General features: G+C 50.2%; 10 protein-coding genes across 10 annotated transcripts; 4 read left to right on the top strand and 6 right to left on the bottom strand.

Annotated features, from left to right (window-relative positions):
• Positions 1-213: 213 nt before the first annotated feature.
• lys1 (saccharopine dehydrogenase (NAD+, L-lysine-forming)) lies at positions 214-1,878 on the bottom strand (the record flags this gene model as incomplete). The annotated part of the gene is made up of 11 exons (XM_057289376.1): positions 214-316; positions 370-495; positions 549-621; positions 685-759; positions 823-919; positions 973-1,145; positions 1,200-1,226; positions 1,292-1,391; positions 1,593-1,609; positions 1,678-1,758; positions 1,818-1,878. The coding sequence occupies 11 exons, from the start codon at positions 1,876-1,878 to the stop codon at positions 214-216; spliced, it is 933 nt and encodes a 310-aa protein (XP_057150578.1).
• A 583-nt stretch (positions 1,879-2,461) lies between these two features.
• Positions 2,462-3,220, bottom strand: N7519_002597 (uncharacterized protein; the record flags this gene model as incomplete). Its single annotated transcript, XM_057289375.1, has 2 exons — positions 2,462-3,024; positions 3,178-3,220. The coding sequence occupies 2 exons, from the start codon at positions 3,218-3,220 to the stop codon at positions 2,462-2,464; spliced, it is 606 nt and encodes a 201-aa protein (XP_057150577.1).
• Positions 3,221-4,193: 973 nt separating this feature from the next.
• On the bottom strand, positions 4,194-5,408 carry N7519_002596 (uncharacterized protein; the record flags this gene model as incomplete). Its single annotated transcript, XM_057289374.1, has 1 exon — positions 4,194-5,408. One exon carries the CDS (start codon positions 5,406-5,408, stop codon positions 4,194-4,196), a length of 1,215 nt encoding a protein of 404 aa, XP_057150576.1.
• Positions 5,409-6,038: 630 nt separating this feature from the next.
• N7519_002595 (putative RNAPII degradation factor Def1) lies at positions 6,039-8,739 on the top strand (the record flags this gene model as incomplete). The annotated part of the gene is made up of 2 exons (XM_057289373.1): positions 6,039-6,327; positions 6,413-8,739. The coding sequence occupies 2 exons, from the start codon at positions 6,039-6,041 to the stop codon at positions 8,737-8,739; spliced, it is 2,616 nt and encodes an 871-aa protein (XP_057150575.1).
• Positions 8,740-9,790: 1,051 nt separating this feature from the next.
• On the bottom strand, positions 9,791-11,175 carry N7519_002594 (uncharacterized protein; the record flags this gene model as incomplete). Its single annotated transcript, XM_057289372.1, has 4 exons — positions 9,791-10,573; positions 10,637-10,690; positions 10,759-11,067; positions 11,158-11,175. The coding sequence occupies 4 exons, from the start codon at positions 11,173-11,175 to the stop codon at positions 9,791-9,793; spliced, it is 1,164 nt and encodes a 387-aa protein (XP_057150574.1).
• A 1,032-nt stretch (positions 11,176-12,207) lies between these two features.
• On the top strand, positions 12,208-13,893 carry N7519_002593 (putative MFS transporter; the record flags this gene model as incomplete). The annotated part of the gene is made up of 3 exons (XM_057289371.1): positions 12,208-12,636; positions 12,687-12,920; positions 12,976-13,893. The coding sequence occupies 3 exons, from the start codon at positions 12,208-12,210 to the stop codon at positions 13,891-13,893; spliced, it is 1,581 nt and encodes a 526-aa protein (XP_057150573.1).
• A 138-nt stretch (positions 13,894-14,031) lies between these two features.
• Positions 14,032-16,111, bottom strand: N7519_002592 (uncharacterized protein; the record flags this gene model as incomplete). The annotated part of the gene is made up of 8 exons (XM_057289370.1): positions 14,032-14,316; positions 14,371-14,454; positions 14,519-14,575; positions 14,623-14,861; positions 14,946-15,140; positions 15,193-15,320; positions 15,369-15,851; positions 15,903-16,111. The coding sequence occupies 8 exons, from the start codon at positions 16,109-16,111 to the stop codon at positions 14,032-14,034; spliced, it is 1,680 nt and encodes a 559-aa protein (XP_057150572.1).
• A 293-nt stretch (positions 16,112-16,404) lies between these two features.
• Positions 16,405-19,126, top strand: N7519_002591 (uncharacterized protein; the record flags this gene model as incomplete). Its single annotated transcript, XM_057289369.1, has 6 exons — positions 16,405-16,440; positions 16,491-16,613; positions 16,667-17,630; positions 17,692-18,471; positions 18,492-18,703; positions 18,767-19,126. The coding sequence occupies 6 exons, from the start codon at positions 16,405-16,407 to the stop codon at positions 19,124-19,126; spliced, it is 2,475 nt and encodes an 824-aa protein (XP_057150571.1).
• Positions 19,127-19,334: 208 nt separating this feature from the next.
• Positions 19,335-20,173, bottom strand: N7519_002590 (glutathione S-transferase family protein; the record flags this gene model as incomplete). Its single annotated transcript, XM_057289368.1, has 3 exons — positions 19,335-19,708; positions 19,768-19,973; positions 20,037-20,173. 3 exons carry the CDS (start codon positions 20,171-20,173, stop codon positions 19,335-19,337), a joined length of 717 nt encoding a protein of 238 aa, XP_057150570.1.
• A 3,181-nt stretch (positions 20,174-23,354) lies between these two features.
• Positions 23,355-25,561, top strand: N7519_002589 (uncharacterized protein; the record flags this gene model as incomplete). Its single annotated transcript, XM_057289367.1, has 7 exons — positions 23,355-23,395; positions 23,451-23,525; positions 23,594-23,857; positions 23,908-24,784; positions 24,916-25,036; positions 25,111-25,225; positions 25,285-25,561. 7 exons carry the CDS (start codon positions 23,355-23,357, stop codon positions 25,559-25,561), a joined length of 1,770 nt encoding a protein of 589 aa, XP_057150569.1.
• Between the last annotated feature and the right edge of the window lie 85 nt (positions 25,562-25,646).

The following is a 25,646-nucleotide window of genomic DNA, read 5'->3' as shown; positions in this document are numbered from 1 at the left end:
ATATGTAGAGCTTCTGCAGAGCTTCTACCGCCGCCCAGGAAGGAACATGGACGATCCATAATACATACATGTAGATACATGTAGGTATATCTCCAGCCCTGGATCATGTCTCGTGTTTGAACTTTCAACTTTTGTACCATTCCTTATCTGGAACTATTTCTATCAAATGCACCTAATTTATCCCCCGCATAGATGCCTACCATCGCAACCGGTTTAGGCCTGAAGCGACTTAGGCAGGGTAGCAACCTTCTCATCGAAGAGCTGCTCAGCCTGCTTCCAGACCCGAGCGTTGGCCCGGTCATTAAGCGTAAGAAGGCTAGGCAGGAGAGCCTCGCTGAACATCTCAGAGCTTTCACGGGGAGGAGAGACGGGAGGTGATCAATGCTGATCACGCTGAGAGGCGGGCCTCCAGCCTCCAGCCCAGAAACGGGGACTGTCGGCTTATCAAAAGTGGTCGTAATGTCGTACAAAGGAATGGGGTTCAAAGGGTTGGAGCTTTTGAGAATTAGCCGTGCGCTCACTACCATAGGTCATATATGGAAACTCACGTGTCGGCGCTGACGTCGCAGATAACAGACAGGGTTCGGTTAGGGGCAGAGAGAGACTCCACGTTCACGAAGGCTAATGCAAAATCAGAATATCAGCCAATTGAGTCGAGACCAGAGCATGTAGGTATATATTTACGTGGAATCTTAGCCGAGAGGTAGATGCAGTTCACGAAGATATCCGCTTCATGTGAGATTTCCTTGAAAGGACCACCTGCAGACGTGGATTTATTAGCTTAGATTTGATTGAAGGGATTGTAGATAGCAATTGACTCACCTCGTGCAGTCTCTGCCATGTCCCACTGAATGATGTTGGCCTCGGGGATACCGACATCCTTGGCCAGCTGCACAGCACCGCTGCCACAGCGTCCGAGCTAAAGCATTGTTAATACGTATATCGCTTTCTGTAGATTTGCGCAAGACTCACAGCTCCAATGACAAGGATCTTAGGTGCCTTGCCAGCGACCTTCTTGCCGGCCTCGAGCGACTCCTTAACAGACTCAACCAGACGGTCTTGGTTGGCATAGGGAACTTCACCAGGCAAGGTCTCGTTGGGGTGCGTCAATTGCCAAGCCCAGTTCTTCACAGCCAAAGCAGATCCTGTTCCACGTCTTAGTATTGATTGTGTCGGCAACGAGCTTCACGTATAAATACCTGCGTAACCGGCGGACCATCCAAAGGCTAGTAAACAAAAGGAGTTAGTCAATTGGGTCAAATACCAGAACACTTTGCGACATGAGCCTTACCAGCAACTCGGCGTCCGGAATCATCGGTCAAGAACTCCAGGTCGAGCAATGTGCCCTTGCCGCGAGGCCAACGGCTAAGGACCTTCTCCCAGCCGCCCTGCTGCTTGAAGCAGTGTGCGAAGGTGACGTGGACGTGCTCCAGAGGGAAGTCATCCTCTCCGGCAACTCCTTGAGACCCAGAATGACGGCATCCTTAGGCGCATCCTGAACCCAAGAGCCCTCTTCGACCAAAGGTGCACCGACCTGTAACAATTGATGATATTTAGAGAGGGTTCGACCTATATTACTGAGTGAATCATACCTTGGAGAATTCCTCATCTATAGAGCGGAATTAGTCATTGAGTCCAACAGCAAGGGATGGGGGGAGTATGGGAAATTGGACATACCATCAAAGATGCGCTGGGTTGACCGCTCAACAGTCACATCATATCCAGCATCAATCAATGCCTTGCAGGTAGTTGGGGTCACTAGATGGTGTATTAGTCAATTGCTTCCCCGCCATTGTAGGTGGGCTGAAGCTACTCACAGGCAGACCGCGCCTCAGCGGGCTTGGTCTCAGCGCGCAGCCAAATCTTTTGTCCAGCCATTTTGAAAGTAGAGAATTAGAATATGATGAAGAAGGAAAAAGAAATCAAACAAATATTAATTGCTCTATCACCAATAATGACACAGACTTTCCCAGTGATAAGCGGGGATGGAAATGGTTATTCCGCTCCGAGAAATGACTCAGTCCCGATTATCGGCCCTGAAAGTCAAACCTCCGCGGGTTTATCCATGGGAGTGTTTAATGTCATTTAAGAAATTGGTACTCTGGGAAAAATCTCTGGCATAGGGATGGATTCCAGAGTAAGGAGTGATAGGGATATATCAACCGGAAGCTATAGGGCAGCGCAGATGACTACCACATACTAGTACGGGAGTACAAACAGTTTCTTTTCTTAAACCGTTATACAAAATCACGAATATACTGCGTGGAACTTCTGCGGTTCTGGATTTTAAATCTTTCCAGCCCAAACTTGGGCCAGGGAAAGGATATTCTCTTATTGCAGCGCCTGTACAGCCACAACCATGGGAAGTTCCGGACATGAATAGACACGATTCAAAGTTGGAGCAAGTATGATGGCATGGCAGTAACATAGCAAACCTGCAAATATAGTGACCGCGGCCTATTTAAGTACCCTTGGTCCGGCTGCGAGTCCGACTACCAATGCCATCTCCTGGGATAACCTTGTTCACGACATCCTTGATCTTCTCCTTCTTGGACCGACTAGCCTTCTTCTGTCCTCCGTTGCCTATGTTGGAGGGAGCAGCAGCGGTGCCATTGGAATCTGTGACAGGCTTGTCTTCTGTCTTCAGCTTCTTGGTATTAGGCTCATCTGACGGTTCAAGCGTTCGTTGCTCATCCTCAGGCTGGGCCGGAGTGGGCGTCACAGTTGAGTCAATGTCACGTTTGTCGCCCGCCACTATTTCACCTTTGGGCCCTACTGGAATCTGCGACTTGCGGGCAACGGGGATACTGCCCTGAGCAGACCCTGCAGGCTCGGTGGTAGTAGGTGGCTCAGTTTCTGGAGCAGGCTTGGGTGCCTCAAGCCCTGCCTCCGCCTTCAGCTGGTCGGTGTCTATATCGGACCTTTCTGCATCGGGAATAGGTGGGCTATCCGTTTCAGTTGTATTTAATCTGTTCTGGAATGCATGCGAGTGTTCTTTGACTAGCTGGGCAGTATCCCGATCTGCTATATCCCTTAGTCAGCGTTTGGCGTGCAGCTGGGCATTTTACAAGTTAAGCAAAGAAACACCGTCCTGCTTCTTGGGGAAAAATAATTGGGACACTTAGACCAATTATTCCTAGGATTCCGCAGTATCGCATGTGCAGATAAACCACATACCTGAAGCTGCATTGTTCTGCATGGGGGCTCCTTCAGTAGCCATTGTGGATCGATGATGTCAGACGCAGGGCAGCGTGTTGTAAAATGGCAAAGATTGAGTGGGAGGGTATTCGCAAAAGCAATGCGACTGCAATTCTTGCTCAGGTAGGTTTGTACGAGGGAAAAAAGAAGCAAAGAGGAGTCGGTTAATTTGGGGGGGTAAAGCGTGAGGTGAGGTCGCGCGGTGACGTATTCGAGGGCCTGGAGACACTACCCCGGCTGATTCGCCGCTCCAGCCCTCTAACTCTCCACGGCATTCTGTCACACAGCCTCAACAGCTCCAGCATTACAATTCGCCCGCAATGTTCTCCACAAGAGGCAACTGTGAGCAGCATAGCTCTGTTCATTGTTAGTAGCTGACCACAAAGGCTGTAAATCTTATCATTAGCTAAGAGACCGGCCTCGGGAGTATAAGATGTTTAGATTGTGATCTTCCATTGAGTCTGACGGCTTGTCTAGGAAACTGGCTGGGCCATTATTGACAATGGGTTATATATATATCAGAAAGAGGAGGGTTTTCGTATATTTGGTACAACGAAGAGGCAAGTTTGAGGATAATTGAAAGTATTCAGGTGCATCACACACCTCCAATAATGCCGGTTTAACCAAGTCATCCGGGGACCCGAATCCTTCATAATGCGACAAGCAATGTATGTGCGACCACTAAGAAAATGATGCTCTAACTCGCAGTGGAGTAGCAGTAGTGGATTCCCTTTGTGTGATGATTCGGAACATGAAGGCTTGTTGAACAGGCTGGAAAGTCCAATTGTGTGATAGAACACAAAAAGGGGAGGAGAATCATATCCTAGCAGTGTGCCGACATGACTGCAGTATTCCCGCCTGTGATCGTCTTGCGGTTGAAAAGACGGATAAATGTGTCTGCCTCTGGAGTGTCGGTGTTGGGTTGGATGCTCTTCAGACACCCTAGCTTTGTACGAGAGTAGAGTGATTGTATATAATAGCTTGAGACCAGAAAATCATGTAAAGCTCCAGTTCAAACGACCGAGATGTTCCTCTTCGGACGATGTGCGTGACTTCGCAGCGACGGGAGTTGCTGGCTCCGGTAGCAGTTCTGAAATATGTTGCTCCAGCCGGGAGATATCACGGAATCTCTTCCGGTCGACCAGGACACGAAGAGCCTCCGAACCAATCTCGAAGAAAGCATCACGCCTAGTTTCATTCCAAGCCTGGAATTTGCTCGGTGAGAGGTTCTCCACGAATTGGAGGAATGGACGTGGATCAGGATTTGTCGGGTGACAGATAGCCACAGATGCTACCAATAAGGACCGAGGAGATAGCACAGAAACCGTATCCTTGAACTGGTCATACACTAATGTTGATACCTGCTCACCCGATGGTTTGTGCTCCATGGCCATACGGCTCAGGTGAGCGCCAGCAGCCAGCAGCATCGGTTTCCTTGACTTATGGGAAGAAGCACTTTGGAAATGCATCTGACATACACTCAGATAATGTGCCATAGCTGAGCCGAAGCCATTTCCAAAGCAGGCTTCTGCATCTATAAAATCAATGAGGAGGTGATTGAAGGTCTGCCGCGCGAGCCCTTCAGTCATTCGGCCATTCTGACTACCTAGGTCATGGCTCATGAGCATCTGCAACCACTTCATGACAGTACCGTGCAATCCCTCTGCCACTATGAACTTGGTCAATGATGTAGTCACTGACCGCAAACGCAGAAGCATTTGTCTCGTTGTCCCATCTGATGCCCAATACCAATCAACGATTCTCGATGCCGCCCGAGATGCACTCATATCGGCCGGGGATCTGGAAAGAAGAAGTTGAGACTTCAGACAATCATTGATTGTGAGAGTAGTGACTGAGCCAGCTGCAGCCATTTGATCAAATACTGCCATGGGTTCTTCGGCTAGTCGTCGCTGGCCCTCGATGCTTTGCAATGTGGTGGGTTCTTGCGAGATGGTTCTGGCTGGAATGATACGGAAAAGAGGATTATCGAGGATGTTCTGCAAATGCTGATCGGTTGCATGCGCTGACGATTCAGGGTTGGAGATGGGTCGGCCATGGTTGTTGCCTGATGCGGGATAAGCCCCATCTAGTTGGCGACGAAAGGAAGATGTGAGGGCATTTAACAATTGCTGCGACTCTCGTGGAGTACGAGGCAAGGGTTGGTGGATTTTAGGCCAGGACTTGAACTGGAAGATGGATGTACCCTTCATGATGGTGAGGAGTCTCAAAAGTCCTCAATATGTTGCAAGGATTGTATATTGTATGTTGATGCATGAAGGTGAAGAGGGAGGATCGACGAGGGCGGTGAAACAAGCCTCTCCCCTTCCAAAGGGCGGAAAAAGGTGAATGACGAGTCGAAGAAACTAAAGCGCACTGAGATGCAACATTTTATGAAAAATTATTTCCATTCAATTAGTAGAATATAATTAAGTATTTATATCTATAAATGCAAGTCTAATATAATTATACTTAAATCAAAATACTTTAAAGATATGTAAAGAAAAGTAAAAGATCCCTTTGTTACTGTAAATTCCCCCCCAGCATCCAATAAGCGCCACTCGCTAAAAGCCAGGCAACGCCAAGACTTGGAGGGAAGCAACTCAGATCCCGTTAGCTTTTGATCCTTTCTTCAATCTTGTCATCTCCTAACGCATTCTCCCTCTCCCCAATTAATCTCTTTGATTTTACCTCTTTCTTTCGTCTCTTCTGGCCCCTGTGCCTGTGGTTCTGGTGCTGTTCCTCTTCTGCGAGGGTGCTCCATTTCAATAGCCTTTCCTTGCGAATCGTGACCTCCTTCCTCTCTCAATACTTCTCCATCTCACACATCTTCATCAATCAACATGTCCGATATTCAGAACCGGTCCTCCGCCTCGCGGGGTAGAGTATCCGCCCGTGGTGGCCGTGGCGGTTTCAGCTCCAGAGGTGGTCGCGGTGGAAACAGATCTGCAAATGACAACTCAGACGTCTCATCTTTTGAAGAGGGCGAAATTGGACAGATGAAGAAGAAGTACTCCGACACTCTCCCAACTCTTAAGGAAATGTTCCCAGACTGGAAGGACGAAGATCTGGTGTTCGCACTAGAAGACTCGAACGGCGAGCTCTTGGAGGCAATTGAGCGCATCAGTGAAGGTCGAGTTCCCGTCAACCCCAATCTTCCTGACTCGAAAACAGTCGAAACCTGTGATTCGAGCACCTTGACTGACCGGCTTTGCAGGTAATGTATCTCAGTGGGGTGAGGTCAAGAAGAAGACCGCAGACCGGACTCGCCCTAAGCCCAAGGAGACCCCGAGTGCCTCGACCGAGACAACTACACCTTCCACTCGTGGAACCCGTGGTCGCGGTGGAATAGAGGGTCGCGGACGTGTTCGTGCAGACCGGGGCCGTGGCGGTCGCGGAGGCCGTGCAGGAGCGGCTACAAATGGAACTCGCGCATCCACTGCTGTAGAGACTTCGGCGCCTACTGCTATACCTGCTACCACGTCCGAGTGGGCTACGCCCAAGGCAGAGGAGACAGTTGGAGACTCTACAGCTGAAGGCGAATGGGAGTCGACCGAGCCTAAGAGCAGTGTGATTCCTGAGGGCACAAAGAAGGGGTGGGCGAGTCTTTTCGCTAAACCGCCCGCTCCTCCGGTGCAAAAGAAGCCCCAAGCCGCTCCCCCTGTTCCCGTCGCCGAGAAGCCCGCCGAGCCTGTCGCCGAGCCATCTCCCCCCGCCCCCGCTCCCGCTCCCGCTCCTGAACCTGTGACTGCACCCGCTACCTCCCAGAAGACACCCGTCGCCAAGCCCACCCATCCCGTCATCCCTGCCATTCCGACCACCACTGTTAACCCTCCTAAGGGCGATTTGACCGAGACGAACCTCGAACAAGTTCCCGATGCATCTGCTCCTGCTCCCACCGCCACCGCCGCAAGCACCATTGGCAGTGGTGTCGACCCCGCGGCTGTGGCCGCAGCCACTGCTACTCCCTCCCGCTTCCCCTCGTCTGCCTACCCCTCCAGCGCTACTAAGCAGGGCCGTACCCCAGGTCTTCAACGCCGCGTGATGGAACAGCAGCAGGCTGTGGTTATGCCCGGCAACCATGCAGTGGACCGTGCTGCCGTTCAGTTCGGTAGCATGGGACTGAACGGTGACGCTATCGATATTGATGAGAACCGCGAGGAGGCCGAGACCCGCGCCCAGCCCCCGCAGCACTCCCCCGTAGCTCCCCGTGCCTCTCTTCCACCCGCGACCCAGGCGCCGCACTCAATGGAGTCTGGTGCCGCTGGCCGTCCTGCTCCTGGTTTGCCTCCGGTTCCCCAAGGCGCTTCCGCCGACTCTTTTACCGACTTCGCTCGTTACTCTGAGCCCCAGCAGAAGCCATTCGATCCCTTCACTCAACCGGTGAGCCAACCGCAGCCGCAGATCCCAGAGCCATTTGCCAACCAGGCCCCTGCTCAGCCCACTGCCACCACCGGCAGCGAATACTCTCCTTTCTATGCTGCCGAGCAGCAGCGTTTCCCCTACTACGCCTCTTATGGCTCTTACGGCCAGTCCCAGGATGCCCCAACCGGTCCCCGTGCCGGAGCTGGGTTTGGCGTCTCTGGCGCTGAGGTTCAGGCTCAGATTCCTTCCACGCAGCCTCCCAACCGCTACGTCCCTGTTGATGCCACCAATAGCGGTCACAACACTCCCAACCCCACCATTCCCGGTGTCACTCAGCAGACTCCCGCTGCTCAGCATATGCCTGGCCAAAGTGCGCAGCAGCACGCCTATGGCTACCAATACCCTAACTACTACACCAACCCTCACTACGCTTCTTACATGAACCAGATGGGCCAGCAGCAGCAACAGCAGCAGTACGGTGGCGGTAACCGCCCCAGGTACGATGATGCTCGCCGGTATGAGGATCACTACATGCAGCAGCAACAGCAGCATAACCAGCAATACGGCTATGGTAGCCAGTACGGTCCCTATGCTGGTAAGGGTGGCATGTACGGCCAGCCCCACGGTGCTTTCTCTTATGACCAACAATCTTCTTCTCCCGCAAACACCGGTAGCTTCAGCCAGGCTATGCCTAGCCGCGACTCAGTCTACGGCCGCACTGGCTCTGCCCAGCAGTCTGACAACCAGTCTGCTACTGGCGCCAATGCCTTCGGTACTGGGATGTCGGATGTTTTCAGCCGTTCCCAGGGCAGCTTTGGCCAAAACCCTCCTATCGCCGGGCAGCCCCCCGTTACTACCGACGAGACCAAGGGCTTTGAAGCCCCCAAGGCCGGTGGTCCCAGCCCTTCTCTCGCCCAGAACCGTCCGGGATCTGCTACCAACAGCGTCCCCGGTCAACCCCAGGCACAGACTGGTCTTCCCCCGCTCCAGGGTCAGCAGGGTCAGCAGACCTTTGGCAGCTACCCTCAGCTGAACCCCCAGTACGGTGGACTCGGTGGACTCGGTCACCAGGGCGCGGCCACCCAGGCCTCTGGCTACGGTAACAACTATGGTGGAGGCTTCGGCAACTACTATGGAAACTCTGGCCGCGGCGGCTGGGGTGGCAACTACGGCCACTGAAAAAGATAAAAAGAAACGAAGGGGAGACATAATGACCCACCAAACACATATGGCGTTGCATTTGCGGATGATTTGAAAAAAAGGGGGGTTGGCTTTTTTGTCCACATTCAGGGAAAGAAACCTCTTGTGTCTTTCAAGGACAAACAGAAGCCACACAATTTCTTCTTCATCTTTCTCTCCTCAACATCTGTGTAATCTCTACTTCTCTTTTTTTGGGGGAGCTTGGCTGGTTTTCTTTACTTTGGGGGATTGTCTTCTTGATGTTTTTGTTTTCTTGTTTCCTTGCCCTTACGCTCAGCCGTCTTGCTCTTCTTTGCTGCCACTGCTCCCATCTGATGCGGTCTCTGTATTAAATTCACCAATTCCTCTCTAGGTTTCTCTGTTTTTCTTTTTGTTTTCTCGCTATAACCTACCTAGGTAGTCGGTGTCTATCTGGGTCCGGTGTGTCACTTGTTTCCGCGGACGGTTTTCCAGTTTTCTTTCTTCTTCTTTTTTTTTCTTCACTACCTACTTCTCCCTTCCTATGTTGTTCCGTCTTTGTGCCTCACCATGTGCAATATCGGTCGATGATTATGATGTATGGCTGAATGGGTCTGGTAGAGGTAGATCCAATGCTCAGTTGCGTTCTGGGCTAAAAGTGTGATGAATTATGTATGTCCTGTACGATCCAGTATGGCACCTATATATGGGGACTGCTCTTATTTGCATTGTAGCCCGCTCGTAGACACAACCTTGTGCTAGACATTCGTTACTTACATATGTATGTAGCATCCTGCCCCCACATACTTGGGCTAAGTTCAAAGGTGCAAGTAAACCATCAATATAATTGAAGATACCATATCATTAGATGGAAAGGTTGAGCGGCCAAGTCAAAGCATATAAGCAAGTGCGCAGCTTCGACTTCAACCTGGACCGGGAACTATATACAATCAGAATGCAACATGACTCGGTGCAGAATAGGAATCCAAAAAGGTCAACTCTATGTGGTGCAAGCAAGGCCCCAATACAAATTCAGACTGGCAGAAGAAAAGTGTCCAAGCCCAGCAATAATCTACTCAGTGAGGCCAAGACCCTCGCCGCCAACCTTGTGGTAAGGCGGCTGAGCGCCAGCAGCCTTCTGAGCATCGAAGCGCCAGATACCGCCAGTCTTATCAGTCTCAAAAGCAAGATCGGCCGATTTAGCAAGACGCTGAATCTGGGCGTCCTCGGCACTCTCCTCAATACGGTTGAAGAAACGGCGCTCCCACTCGCGGCCTTCCTCCTTCTCAATTCGGCGCTGTTCACGCTGAGCGGTCTCAATGCGCGACTTGTATCCGGAAACGGCATCCATGTCTCCCTTCTGGATGTTGGCGGCCACGTCGCTCCAGGCACGTCGGCTCTCGTACAGATCCTGTTGATCGAGGGGAGCCAGGGTGAGCGGAGTGACGGGGTTCTCCTTGGAGTTCCAGGTGTCGACGACGTCCTTGGTGCGGGCGTCCTTAATAGAGAACTTATCCGACCACTGGCCCTCCACGGTGTAAAGGGGCTTCTTCTCGCCCTCGCTCTCCTTGAACAAGCTTGCGGTGAAGGTGTTCTTCTTGCCGCTCAGCCAGCCCTTGCCGGAATAGTCAATCTTGGCGACATAGCCGGTGCTGCTGACGATCTTGGTTGACTTCTCCAGCTCGACGAAGGGCGAGCCGTAGATCAGCGATTCGATGTGTAGGCTAGGTAGCGTGATGAGGTATTGCTCCTTCTCGTCGGATCCGGGCGGGGTGAGCGAGTACAGCGCATGGCCAATTTGCTTCACGAGGATAGTGCTAGAGAAAGAGGCCTTCTGCGCGTTGTATCCTTGCAGCTGTGGTTGTATTGTCAGTTACTGGCACCTCTCAAGGACTTGGGGCAATCTTTATCCACTCACCTCAACACCGTTCTTCTCGTTGCGGATCGCGTAGGCTGTGGCCGGGGATGGTGGCTGTGATTTAATCAGAGGGCTGTAATTCCATACAGAAGTAGCCTCGCGTACCTGACTTGTTCACTGACCAATGCAGTCTCCCCCACTTCCGCGTCACCCGCCCATTTCCCGATAAACAGCTCTCCCAGGAACGGGTTCAAAGGCTTCTTCTCACTACCGAGTTTCTCACTACGGCTGCAGTATTGCTGGTGTAGTGTGCTGAGGAACCACTTGAGAACCAGGAGAGCACGCTTCTCGGGATCGGCCTCCTTAGCTGGTGCCACGAAAAGGGCAGGGTGTTCAGCCCAGTAGGCGGAGTACTCGGTGAGGGAGGTAGTAGAAAGGATGAAGGGAGGAGCAGTCAACGAGGATAGATCACCGTTAAAGGAGGCGATCGACTAGAAATTTGTTAGCCAAGTATACTCAAACAAACGAGCCTGCGTGCCTTTAGGAAACTTGTCCATGAACCCTTGCTACTGGGGGGGGACTTGGCTCTGAGAGGACATATTTATAAGAATGAATTCTTAGATCGAATTGGACTCGAAATCTCCAAGATAATAAAAGCAAGGAGTGGGGGAGGTGGAGGGACGAAGTTGGTCGTTGGCGGTCAGAAGCGGATAACGTCATGGGCAGGGGCAGTGTCGGGAACGGCCACACCAGATTGGGAAGTCTTCCAGATGCCCAGATGCTCCTTTGGAAAGAGATCATAAAAAAGTGAATTGATGCGTTGATGCATTGATATGTAGGCATCTCTCCAACATATGAAAGACACTGACCATTTCTCACTAAGGCCAGTGCTAGGCTAGAATATGGGAGTCTATACTTGATAAACATCTCAGATGGGATCCAGACATACCTACAACATAGGTATTTTCCTAATTGATACATATGTAACCTTGGAAGATGCGAAAACGGTTTAGGTACTTTATTTATCTTCCATGAACGCGGGAGTACACTCCCTGTGTTGTATGGGGCAACCGTATCTCTCACAGGACTACTTAGGTACCCTCGGCCTCGGATTCTTTTCCGCACTGCCCTACTCGGCAACCCCTACCGGTCTTCTCCCCGAATCAAATTGGTCCATTGTCTCTCCATTGCCTCTAGATTGGGCAGGATGGACCCCGAAAGATGATAGCAAGCCCTTCGTGAGGGGCCGCTGCCCTCTAGGACGCTACGTCGGAAGCAACCCGCCCTCCCAAATGATAGGGAAGAGAGAAATTCAGATTTCTCCCTGACTCACTCTTTGAGTCTCTAATGTACCTCGTTGCTGTTGGCTTGCTTGGACTCAATACATTCACTTCAATTCCTTCTTTTTTCCCTACAATTCCAATTGAAAACTTTGCCGTGCATTTACGGATGTATCCGACGAGTATGATCTCGGAAAGAAGCCGAATTTGAGAACGATTGCGAAGAATTCTTTCTTTCTTCTTTAACTTCTCTCTCTCTCTCTTTTCGTAACTTGCATCTGCGCCACGAGAAGATCGGTGCTGATTTACCATAAGCTAGCAGGACCTAGCTCTTGCTAAAAGATTCCCGCCATGTCTCCAACTGCATCAAAAGCTTCCAGCGAGGAGAGGCGGTCTCAGTCCTGGGCGAATGAAACCGAAATCCAGAGATCTCAATCCCGGCGTTCACAACGAGAAGGAGCTGTGAATAGTCTTGACCACGTACGGAGTCATGTTTCGCATCATGACATGGCTGTCAATGATGACTTCCAGGAGGTCGATGCGGAGCAATATCTACGCTTTTCACCAGCCCGCAAGGTGGTCATCGTTGGTGTTCTGTCATTTTGCTCTTTCCTGGCACCTATCTCCTCCACCTCTATCTTAGCTGGCATACCCGAAGTGGCAAAGACCTATAACACCACAGGAAGTGTGATAAACGCGAGCAATGCGTTATATATGGCGTTCATGGGCATTGCGGCTCCCTTCTGGGGACCCTTTAGTCAGGTCTGGGGGCGACGCATGGTGAGCAATGAGCAGATGTCCATATTGGAGTAACAGCTAATTGGGAGTAGGTCTTCCTTGTGAGCGCATTCTTATTTTTCGCGTTCAGCATCGGCACGGCGCTAGCACCCAACCTTCCAGCTTATTATATTTTCCGTGTCTTGACTGCATTTCAAGGAACATCTTTCTTGGTCGTCGGGAGCTCAGCGCTGGGTGATATATACGAGCCTCGAGCACGCGCAACAGCGTTGGGGTGGTTTTTGTCAGGAACCCTAATTGGGCCAGCCTTTGGTCCATTCCTTGGTGTATGTGTACTCTATACATCCAGCGTTGAGGCAGCGTGCTGACCTACGGATTTAGGGCGTGATCGTCACATTCCGTTCATGGCGAGTGGTCTTCTGGCTCCAGTCTGCTCTTGGAGGCTGCGGCACGCTTCTAGTCTTCTTCTTTTTCCCCGAAACCTACCCGCATCTGACCAAAAGCGACATGGCCGACAAGACGATGTGGCAAAAAGCCAAATACCTTTGGCACCGGATCTCTCCCCTCCAAGTTGCTATTATGCTATTTAAATACCCTAACCTCTTCTGCACGGGTCTTGCTGCCGGTGCTCTAGTCTGGAACCAGTACTCTCTCTTGACTCCGATTCGATACGTACTCAACCCACGCTTCAACCTCACCAGCCCTATCCAGACGGGACTGTTCTACATCGCGCCAGGCTGTGGGTATCTTGTTGGCACACTCATGGGTGGAAGGTGGGCAGACCATACTGTGAAGAAATGGATCCGCAAGCGCGGTGGTGTTCGAGTCCCCAAAGACAGACTGAAGTCTTGTCTGATATCTTTGGGTGGCGTCATTCCCGGCTGTATCTTGATCTACGGTTGGACGGTCGAGAAGGCTGTTGGTGGAATCCCAGTCCCCGTCCTTGCGATGTTCTTCCAGGGAGTGGCGCAGCTGTTCTGCTTTCCTAGTCTCAATACCTACAGCCTGGATGTTATGCAGTCGAGCGGCCGGAGTGCCGAAGTCGTTGCCGGTAGCTATCTGTTCCGGTACGTGTTCGGTGCTCTGGGGTCTGGACTTGTTCTTCCGGCGGTAGAGAGCATGGGGGTGGGGTGGTTTAGTACCATCAGCGCTCTATTTTTAGTTGCGTCTGGGGTCGGAGTATGGCTCACGACTGTTTTCGGTGGTCAATGGCGGGACAAGGTCGAAAAGAAGAACCAGCGTAAGGCTGAGGAGAGAACCGAAGAGATACAACAGGACACGACAAAAGCTGAGACTTGAAGGTCCAACTTTGGGATATTTCATTGGGGATATCCATGCAAGACTTAATAATAGAATGTGTTATGATCAAAACAGAGACAGAGACAGCATAGAATAAAAAGCTCAAACGTGCCAAACATACGCGCGCTTATTCACTCGCTAAAGTGCTTGCGTGCTCGTTTGCACTTCGGGGACGTCTTCGTTATGAGCAGGTTGCTTCCCCTTTGCGATATCATTGGGATCTAGTCCACTCTCCACCACGATGCGGTCTATCTTGCGCTGCTCGGTGAATTCCCGACAGTCCTCGCGACCCTTTTTGATGTCTACAAAGCAAATAGTGGCCATTGCCGCGGCACAGATGGCGAACAAAAATGGGAAGCCCATCCAGCTATTGTGGGTATTGTTTATGATGGCTTGAATGACATTGGGACCGATGATTGAAGACTAGAAAATTAGTGAGTTGAAGGAGGAAATACGGCACCAACATATCCGACTTACAGCGCGGTTGGTTATTCCAAAAAGCGCAAAGAACATATTATCGTAGCCGCGTGGCATCAGCTCGCTGATCATCGTTTGGGCGTACTGGCATAATGTTAGAAACTAGTAGAGCCAGGAATGGTTGGGGACTATTCAAAGTCCCACCTACCGCATAGTATGGAGCCTGGAAAAGCCCGAAGATGACATTGTAGAAGTAAAATTCCCACTCCATGGCTGTTAGCTGTAAACTCCCAGTTGGGGTCTGACACATACCCTATTGTGATACCCGATGCGATTGGTCCATAGCCCCAGCATTCCCCAAAATGGGATTAGAACGCTGAAGAAGTTGGTGAACAAAAACATTGTCTTCGTCTTAAATTTGAAGTACCGTTGTATATACCAAAAGCCGAATGTCGAGGTGATTGAGCAGGCAGCTTGGGTAATGCCGAGATATGTAATCTGCAAGAAAGAAAATGAAACAGAGTCGTTTTGGATGATGCTGACGAGAGTCCCTATTGATCCATGTTAGTGAATTCTCTTGTCTTCAAGGGCGTATCAAGTCTCATTTTCAGCAGGTAAATAAAGAATGAACTCACCAGTAGTGTTGAGGCCATCGGCAAGAAGGAAATAGGCGAAAAAGTACAGAAACGTCTGTGGAAGCGACCTAATTTCTCGAATGGCCAGCCAGATCTGCTTGAACCCAATGGTGGTGTAGCTTGACCCTTTCGGTATCTTCGGACCTGGTCTTTTTTGCTGGAAAATAAACCACCAGATGCCGAGAATGACCCAATCTGTAGAGGGTTAGATAGTTCAGCTCTTCAATGGATTGCGCAGAAAACCCACATGAGTTGGTAAGACAGAGTGCCAGGTTATTCGAGAAACTGTTATTTTGGAGTGGAAGTAGAACGCTCAGGTTAAGCACGAGCGTGAGTAAGTATCCAATGTTGCTGTGTGCAGTTGAAATGTTGCTACTATTGTCAGCAATATCTCGAACAGAAGCTCAGGATGCCCCGACTCACCTGATATGATTTCTCTCCAGCGATTCAATAGTATCATATTCCTCCTGGTCGATCTTACCCTCTCTGAGATCCTCTTCTCTCGCTTTGCGCACATGCCGTGTATACCGTGCCAGACGGGGGAATACGGCAGCGTAGAATACCAACGTTGCGCCGTAGGCAATGTATGCCACCACGTACAGTCCCATCGCCGTTGGCCACTGACTCGGATGCCGGATGGACATCATACCATACTGCAGTGCCCAGCATACCACCGTCAATGCCAAAAGAAGCCATCGACCGAATGTTCCATAGTCCGCGGCACTTCCTAACCAGACGAATATCACTGTCATAAAAGTGAAGCAAAGGCCGTTGGCAATAAGAACCACTGACGATACTGATCTTGTGCCTCCCGCCCACGGCACTACACATGCCGATGAATCTGTACAGGCTTTAGGTGGATTCGACCCAGGTTGATGTCCGGCACCATTCAAGGCCCACTGGAAGCTTCATGGGATTAATTAGTTGGGAAAACCCAGGTGTTTTCATTGTACATACAGAGCTTGACTGTACGATCCCGGGCCGACACCGTTGTCACCGTTGTAATAGAGGTAATAGGACCAAAGTTCCTTCCTAGTGGTGGTTGGCTGCTCATACGCATCCTCGTCGACACCGAAGAGCCGTTCATACTCCTCTAAAGTGGGATGTGGCTGTGGGGTGGTCACATTAACCGTGTCGGTCTTGTCACTTTCTTGAATCTTAGCCATTGTTGGAAGTGTAAGGGGTGGACAACCCTTGATAGATATATACATGTCTCATCTGAAAGTTACCCCGCATCGCACTTATCTTTTTCAAAAATATCCCAAATATTGGCAAGAACTTCCAAGGCTTTTTTCACTAGATCCTAAGAGGTTAAGCTGAAATATCCCGTGTAAGCGCAATGTTGCACCTGGGCAGAGCAAGTGGGGGCAGATCAACTCGGATCCTTTGCAACGTCACCCCCGTTTGAACCATCTGCAACCCATGAAACTACCAAATACAATTCAACAATAAAGCCAAAATGGCTTCTTCAGATCTTCAAAAACAGGTTGGCCAGGTACGTGAGCTCTGAAACCCCTCTTTTGTGAATCTCACTGACGATCCCAGCTCTTCGCGGTGGGGTTTCATGGCTGCACCCCAAGTCCCGAAATCAAGACTTTGATTCATGACTACCACGTTGGAGGCATCGTCCTCTTCTCACGCAATTTTGAGAATGCAGAACAGCTTCAGGTGCGATATCCAAGGCTGTATCATCCTTAACTGGCTTGACTGATGTTCTCTAGGCCTTGACACTGGCTTTACAGAATGAAGCCAAATTAGCTGGACATGAGCGACCACTGTTGATCGGAATTGATCAGGAGAATGGACTGGTCACTCGAATTTCTCCCCCGATCGCTGCTCAGGTACCAGGCCCGATGGCGCTCGGCGCCACGCACGACCCAGAGTGCGCCTACAGTGCGGGGAAAGCCACGGGGGAAACCCTCAGTTTCTTCGGGATCAATATGAATTATGCACCAGTGTGCGATATCAACTCGGAGCCTCTAAATCCTGTTATTGGTGTACGCAGCCCTGGCGATGACCCTGAATTCGTGGGTCGATTTGCGAGTGCGGCTGCGCGGGGTCTGCGGGAATATAACATCATCCCCAGTGTAAAGCATTTCCCAGGTCATGGTGACACGGCTGTTGACTCGCATTATGGATTACCGGTAATTCCCAAAACGAGGGATCAGCTGGAGCGTTGCGAGTTGATTCCCTTTAGACGGGCTGTCGCTGAAGGCATCGAAACCGTCATGACAGCTCATATCTCGCTGCCCTGTATCGATCTCACGCGGCCTGCAACACTTTCTCCTGATGTTATGGGGATTTTGCGCAAGGACATGGCCTATGATGGTATGATAATCACAGACTGCCTGGAGATGGATGGAATCCGCTCCACATACGGGACAGAGGAAGGCTCGGTGCTAGCGTTGCGCGCTGGTAGCGATAGCATCATGATCTGTCATACCTTTGATGTGCAGGTGGCTTCGATCAAGAGAGTCTGTGAAGCAATAAAGTCCGGCACAATCGATCAAGCCCGATTGGCAGATGCTTGTCGCCATGTCGCTACGGTAAAGGACAAGTTTTTGAACTGGGACGCTGCTCTTCGGCAATCCAGTCTCGCAGACCTGAGCTCCCTCAACAATAGAATTGCCGAAACGACTATGGATATATATTCCCGATCGACCACGCTCGTTCGTGACAAGAATGGTGTTCTCCCCTGTCAAAAACTTCAATCATCATCTTCCTCTTCCCGGGGACAAGACCCCAGTTGGTGGCGCTGTCGACGGCGAAGGAACAGGGAGGTCAGGATTATATCAGTCCAGCAAATATCTTGATGTGCTGCGGCAGCATAACAATTCCATCGCTGAGCTCAGATACGGGGCGAGTGGTCTGACTTCGGAGCAATGGCGATCCCTTGAAGTCGCCGATGTGGTGATTTTCACTTCGCTCAATGCGAAAGAGTCGCCATACCAGGAGTCGCTAGGTCTGAAACTTGCTGAACGTGTTCGTTCGTTGGTCCATATTGCTGCCTGTAACCCTTATGACTTCCTTGATGCTCCTAGTGTCAAGACTTATATCGCCACATACGAGCCGACCATCGAGGCATTTTCTGTGGCTGCCGATATCATGTTCGGAGCACTAGTCCCGACAGGCGCTCTTCCCGTGGGAACTAACGCTTTGACAAAAACCTCCGCGGTAGTAATGCCATTTGACGCACAAAGAGATCTGGATGATGTGGTCGAAGTCTGGGCTGCAGCTCTGCCGACCTACCTTGTTCCCACTGAAAGTTTACGGTCTTTGATAGTATGCCCTCATGGCCACCATTTCATCGCGCGCATTGGGTCGCAGGTAGTAGGCTTCTGTCTGGCTTACACAGATGCCCACAGTGCACCAAGCACCGTGTATATCGCAGTTCTGGCCGTGTCACCAAGATATCAACACCAAGGCATTGGAATTTCCCTCCTAGAAGAAACGAGAGCATACTTCCGGGCAACCTTTGGCTTCAATAATGTGAAGCTGGGCAGCTCATTCCCCCGCTTTTGGCCCGGTATACCCAGGACCTTCCAGAATCAGTGCAGCATTTCTTCACTCACCGTGGTTTCCGACTCAGTCCTCCCAGTGCCCGATCGGTTGATTTGTACCAGGATATTCGGAACTTCCAGTCGCCAGAGAAGTATATCACTCGTGCCCGGGAGCGAGGCTTCCGCTTCGCGCCATTAAAATCCGAAGATTACGAGGCCTGTATAGTTGGCCAAAGAAGGAACTTCTCTAAGAATAGGGTAAGACTCCTTGTTATCCTCACAGTTATAATTTGTTAGAATCTATGCTAATGTGCTATAAAGAGCTGGGTGGAGGCATACGTCACATTACATCCCGACAAGTATCCGGATAGTGTGATGACAGCGTTCGACTCCCAAGGCCAGCAGGTCGGCTGGACGTTAATGCTTGGTCCATCGGATGCTCTAAACACGTCTTGGGCATTCCCCCAAACCTGTGGTCCTAACACAGGGCTGATCGGTGCCGTGGGAATTGACGAGTCCCACCGGAAGTATGGTATTGGGTTGGCATTGATCTGTCATGCAATTGAAAACATGAAGCAACGTGGCATTGAAGGCGTCTTCGTAGACTGGGTTGCGCTCGACGGGTGGTATGAGCAGGTTGGTTTTAAGACTTGGCGAAGCTACAGACCCGGAGAACTTTGAGTATTCAAAATCGGCATTGCTTCCTTGTTTATTGTTAAGAGTTTACCTCTTGTTCCTACGGATTGATGCACATAATCCAGTCCTTTGACATAGGATCGCTCCCAGATGCGAGCCTGAGCCCTATGATATTGTTGCAACGAGCTTGACTTGTTCCTCTGTACTATTTATTCCCGGCACTATCACCGGAAACCGAAGATACTACCATCAATCAATGCTGATCGGAAGTAGTCATCGCATCAATCTTGGCCCGGCAATTCCGGAAAATTTCAGCCTTCTGCTCAGGAGTCCAAGTCGAATGAGGAATATCCAGCCCCCTTTGAACAGCAGCACGCTTATCAATCTCATCGATCCACTTCTTCAAAGCGGGGAATTCGGACAGATCAATTTCCAAGGAAATAGGAGAACCGCGAACCCAAGAGAAACTCGCAATATCGGCAATAGTATACTTCTCGCCCGCGAGGTAAGGGCTTTCGTTCAACCGCGACTCGAGGACCGAGTAGAGACGTCTTGTCTCATCGACAAACCGCTTAATAGCGTAGTCGGAGCGCGTGTTGGCGAAGAGACGGAAATGATTCGCTTGTCCTGGTAGGTATTAGAGAGGCATTTGAAGCATACGTATGAGGTGGATTATCTGCACGCACCTTGAATAGGCCCGAGTCCAGCCATCTGGAACATTAACCAGGAGGTTTGTTCGACGTGCTCGGGGGTACCAGGGGCGTAACTGATCTTGCGGTCGGTGTCGTACTTGTCAACTAGATATGTCATGATTGCTCCGCTCTCGAAAACGCGCTGCGAACCATCGAGTAGGGCGGGGATGCGGCCATTGGGATTAATCTTCAGGAACCATCTATCCAATACCTTACGTTAGTATGTTGTGACATGTCTTCCTGCGTGGTGGGGAGAAGTGTACTCTTCCTTCTGGGGATTTGAGCTGGAGGAGACATCAAGGCCTTCGGCTATATAAGACAGCCCGAGTTCTTCGAGGGTGATGGAGGCTTTGACGCCATTCGGCGTAGGCCAGCTATATAGGGTAATGTTTGAACACATGGTAGAATATGGGTGAAATCTTGATGAGAGTTGAGATAGTCGCGATACGGTCAATGAACGAGAGAACATTAAGAATAATGGCAGGATGAAAGTAAATGTATGAAGCTTTTGTCCAGGGGTGTACTTAAGTATGCTTACTTGTCAGCTCCCCGCACCCGGGCAAATCCCTCGAGGTACCTATATGTAGGTAAGATGCCGTCATATCACATCAGCTTGAGGCTGAATGCCGAAGTACTCTACATATTGTACGTGGAATAATTGGCTTTGCATTACACCTGTAATTCTTGCCTGTGGAACTACTTAGGGCACTGATATCATCCGTACCAACATTAGGTGGAAAACTTCACGTGCTACCAAAGTATGGACCGGACTTGAGGCCTTTATATGCTTGGAGGACTGAGTTATCACAGTCAACTGCTGATCCCATTACACAGATTGCGATCTAAGATGACATCTTAAAATATCATACTGGAAAATTGAGTGGCCCCATGGGTACCTGATAACCCACTTCAACTCCCGAGGTCATACTCTGCCCTTCACAACCAGCTTAACTATAGATCGAACGCTGTGGGCACATATCCTCAGATAATTCGGGAACAAAGGCGAGTTACCATGGCAAGTGAAACCCCTATCAGTCTAAGATCTGACTCGGTTGAAGTGGATTGTCCCTACCTGGAAAAGGATGGTACAATATAGACCATTGCTTCAATTGCCAAGAGCCTATACGCATGCACGGCACAATTGCCAAAATTTCTCCCCAAAGCTGATCAGCTGGAAGTGATTTTTGAGACATTTCCGGGTGTGAGTTCCGGTCTATCGAAGAGGAAACCCCAAAAGCAATATTGAGATCCATCTTTAGCCCTCATTGAATATGCTTTTATCCCCTGTATAGATTTCCATAGGAAATGTTACTGTCGTTTTCTATGTTAGTCCCAAGGCAACGCTACCATCAAGAAAAAGCAATTTCCGCCTGGGGCTTTAAAACAGTGTGCCGACTCCAGACCAGAGAACGGTGGTAGAAAATCTACGTTACCAATTTGTCAGTCATAATTGCCATAAGCCTGCGAGGACTGTAGATGGAACAATGAGGTACGATGGCACGGAGTATAACATGGACATTTCCATATTTTGCTTTGCCCCTTGCAGCAGGGCACATGGATGGTACTCAAGGCTGCATTGACCATGTGATTTGTTGCAGTTTAAGAGTCACCACATGGCATGGAGCAGGCACCCGGATGGGAGACCCATTTCTGGAAGGACAGATGCTCTTCTATACAGAGTAGCATGGCCCGGGATCTGGCATGGCATATGGCACATACCAAGATTAAAACGCTTGATCGGCAATGCTACCATACTATCAAGAGCCAATTTAGGGATTGGCTCATAGAATAACCTAATACACAAGGGGCACTCTACATCTGACATGTCAAATACATACGAGTTTAAAAGGCGCAGGGCAAGCCGAAAAAGCCGCAAAAATAACAACTCCAAGGATGTGGTCTCAGTATTTGACGCGAATTGTTGTCATGACTCGCATGGGGCGTTGTGAGGTTACAAAAGGATTTCCAAAATCTCCGTATTTCCCCAAGGGATGAACCAACTGGGATAGAAAGGTGTCGATCCCCACATGGCCAGCCACGAGCTTCTTAGCGTTGCAACCCCCAGACACGGCCCGTATGTCGCCGGAGACGGCCACCGCTCTCTATTGATGATGCGATCATCTTGAAATGTACCGGTTTAGTTCAGCAGGCCCCACGTTCCGAGAAACACGTTTGGAGGTTTTGACTTGGCAAAACCGTGGAATAATTGCGGGGTCTGGGGTTAGTTGGTTAGTTGGTCTAACGTCGCCTATTTCGCTCTTAGGAGAAAACGACCACAGGGCGGACCGGCTTAATTCTACCCGCAAATATCGGGACTGATTATCCTCGTAAAGGAAAACCTTCTTATTTCCCACTTTCATGCCGGCTAGACTCCGAGAGTAATTCATCCCCGAGTTGACCTTCCCTATTCCGGAGTAGGACTGCACTAGAGACCTCGCCCCAAGTAAATAGATGTCATCTCCGCAATTTCCCCCGGATTTCCACTTTTCCCCCATCTTTACTGAATTCGGAAAAGGGTCCAATTTCAGATGTTCTTCATTCATCATATTTCCTATAATCAAGAGGATTTAAGACTCGACATCAATATGGTTTCAAGGCAGATTATCTTGGCCTGAAACTCTAAGCCTTGTGAAATCACCGGAAACAAGCCTGAAGGGCAGAGATTAAAGCCTAATTTAGCGCCAATGAATTGACTGGCCTTTAGCCAGATGCCTAAATTCTTTTCGCCAATCACAATTATGACCCCTGCCTAGAGGCGATTACCACAAACCCGGCGCCTTTTGTCGAAGGTGGCGCTCGCCCAGAGACGCCAATATCGAGAGCGGCGATCCCGATACCCCGCGAGAATTACTTCTGTGAATCGGAGTCTTTTTCTGGATAGGATTTGATTGCATAACATGGAGACACAGAATGCCTAATCATCAAGGGATACCTAGGTAAATCTGAGGCTTAGCAGAAGGCGTACTTTCACATTGCATTTGGATCTGGACATCCCGGTTGAGATCGGAAGCCTTGGAAGTCGTCCAGATGCATGTCGCTGTGCTTGGGCCAAGAATCTTGTTCATACTTCTAGTACTTGGCATCAAGGAAGGTAGCAGAGTACTCTTAATGTAGTATTTTGCCGAGACCAAGTCCATTAAATGAAGGCTTAGCGTAAGAGTGGAGAATACTATTTAGCAGGTTTCCCCATGATTCCCAGGTTCATTCCGTTTCGGGAAGTAGATCGGACACCCTGGAAGTCATGACCTTTGGAAAAAGCCTTGGCTTGGAGACTTTCGAGACTTTGACATCTTTCATTCTAGCCAATGAGATTTGTGTCAAACGGACTCTGGGAAAAACGACTCAAACATAAAAAGGTGGCTCCTCCCCAGGTCATGTACTTTACCATTCACGACTTTGTTTGCCTCTGAAGTCTCATCAAACGAGGTACTGCAGTAACTGTGGATTGGCCTTTTTCCAACTCTTCTTCTCCATCAACCTTTGTCTTTGTCTTTCTTCTTTCCCCCACATCATCACATCTGGAGTCACCAGCCTCTAGTTCCTTTATTGGCCATCAATAGCTTGACCAGACCGTCTTCAAGATGGCTCAGGAGGCCATCACCCTGGCCGACTCTGACCAGCGGTAAGATTTGCATCTTCCTTGGGCGCTTTTCAATGCTCATCTCAATTCCATATAGTTCCAGCAATGATCAAAACAGCGCCGAGAAGGGATACGTTGAGCAAGTTGACCTTCACAACAATATTTCTGCCAAGTAAGCTTCACTCATTTAATTCTCCAGTGTATTTCCATTTCCTCTCTCAGTGCACTAACACCAACCAGAATCAAGAACCCTCTAGCCGACTTGACCAAGAATCAGGTGCTCCGCAACGTGGAAGAGTTTGCTGAGGAGTACAACGTGACAGACATCCTTCCCGAGTTGAAGAAAGGAGCGCTAGTTGCGCGTGACCCTGCCGAGTTCGAGACAGTGGCAGACTTGACCGAGCCAGAGCTCACTGCCCTCCGTGACGAAGTGGATCACAAATGGCGCCAGCCTAGATCACTCTACTTCACCATTGCTCTGTGCTCTATTGGTGCGGCCGTGCAGTATGTGGTTCCCTCAGCATGCCTTGGACATATCCCTAACATTAATATAGAGGATGGGATCAGACTGGCTCGAATGGTGCTAACCTATCATTCCCCGATGCTTTTGGTATTTCCGAGGATCCCGCAAAGAGCCCTCATGCCGATCGGAACCTGTGGCTCGTAGGCATCGTCAATGCTGCCCCCTACATTGCCAGTGCTTGCCTTGGATGCTGGCTCTCGGACCCATGTAATCGGATTCTGGGCCGTCGCGGTACAATCTTCATCTCGGCTATCTTTTGTGTCCTTACCCCCATTGGCTCCGCCGTGAGCCAGAACTGGGAGCAGCTGTTTGTGACCCGCCTCCTCATGGGTATTGGAATGGGTCTAAAAGCCTCGACAATTCCAATCTTTTGCGCTGAGAATACCCCTGCTGTTATCCGTGGAGGTCTGGTCATGTCCTGGCAGCTCTGGACCGCTTTTGGCATTTTCCTCGGATTCAGTGCCAACCTTGCTGTCAAGGATACAGGTAAAATATCCTGGCGTCTACAGCTGGGATCGGCCTTTATTCCGGCTGTCCCTCTTCTATTCGGTGTTTACTTCTGCCCAGAGTCACCTCGCTGGTACATTCGACGGGGCGAGATGAGCAAGGCATACCGGTCTTTGTGCCGTCTCCGTAACACGCCTTTGCAGGCTGCTCGCGACCTTTACTACATCCATGCCCAGATCAAGATTGAGATGGAGCTAATCGGCAAAAGCAACTACGTCAGCCGCTTTATTGAGCTCTTCACTATTCCTCGCGTCCGCCGTGCTACGCTTGCTTCATTCGTTGTCATGATCGGCCAGCAGATGTGCGGTATCAACATTGTTGCTTTTTACTCGTCAACTGTCTTCAAGAACGCCGGCGCAAGTGCCACACAAGCTTTGTTTGCTTCCTGGGGATTCGGCTTGGTTAACTTTGTGTTTGCCTTCCCTGCTATCTGGACCATCGATACATATGGCCGTCGGACTCTATTGTTGTTCACTTTCCCGCAGATGGCATGGACTTTGCTTGGCGCTGCTTTCTGCTTCTGGACACCCAGGGAACCGCTCACCTGGCTTCGATCGCGTTCTTCGTCTTCCTATTCGCCGCATTCTACTCGCCTGGTGAAGGACCCGTGCCGTTCACTTATTCGGCAGAGGTGTTCCCTCTTTCCCATCGTGGTATGTTCTCCACTTGCAGTCCTCTCTTTTTTCTTCCCCCTTGACATGGTCTCTAGAACTAACATTGATACCAGAGGTTGGCATGTCCTGGGCCGTGGCAACCTGCCTAGGTTGGGCTGCCGTACTTTCGATCACGTTCCCCAAAATGTTGAGTGCAATGACTGCCACTGGAGCATTTGGATTTTATGCGTAAGTATTTCTCCCGATATTACCACTTTCTCATCAAAATCTCTAACAGTTGGATGTAGTGGTCTGAACGTGACCGCAATGGTCATGATTTTCCTCTGGGTCCCCGAAACCAAGCAGCGCACCCTTGAAGAGCTGGATTATATCTTCGCAGTTCCCACTCGGGTCCACATGAAGTATCAAGTCACCAAAGCGCTGCCGTACTGGTTCAAGCGCTACATTTTCCGCCGGAATGTTGAGCTGGAGCCTCTTTACCAGTTTGACCGTCTTGCGAGTGGTAACGAGAATGTTGCTGTGTCGCGGAAACAGAGTGTTCTCTCTGATCACGTGAAATCGTAGATTAGTCTGGTCAACATGGCTCTGATCTTTAGATCCCGGTTGCGGCTTTTGTTTCCCATGTTAGAGCTGACTCACTGAAACTTGG

Source organism: Penicillium mononematosum (assembly GCF_028829835.1).
Source record: "Penicillium mononematosum strain IBT 11891 chromosome Unknown utg000002l:1.0-8112719.0:1.0-8118358.0, whole genome shotgun sequence".
NCBI classification, from domain to species: domain Eukaryota; kingdom Fungi; phylum Ascomycota; class Eurotiomycetes; order Eurotiales; family Aspergillaceae; genus Penicillium; species Penicillium mononematosum.
This window is presented reverse-complemented; position numbering and strand designations above follow the sequence as displayed.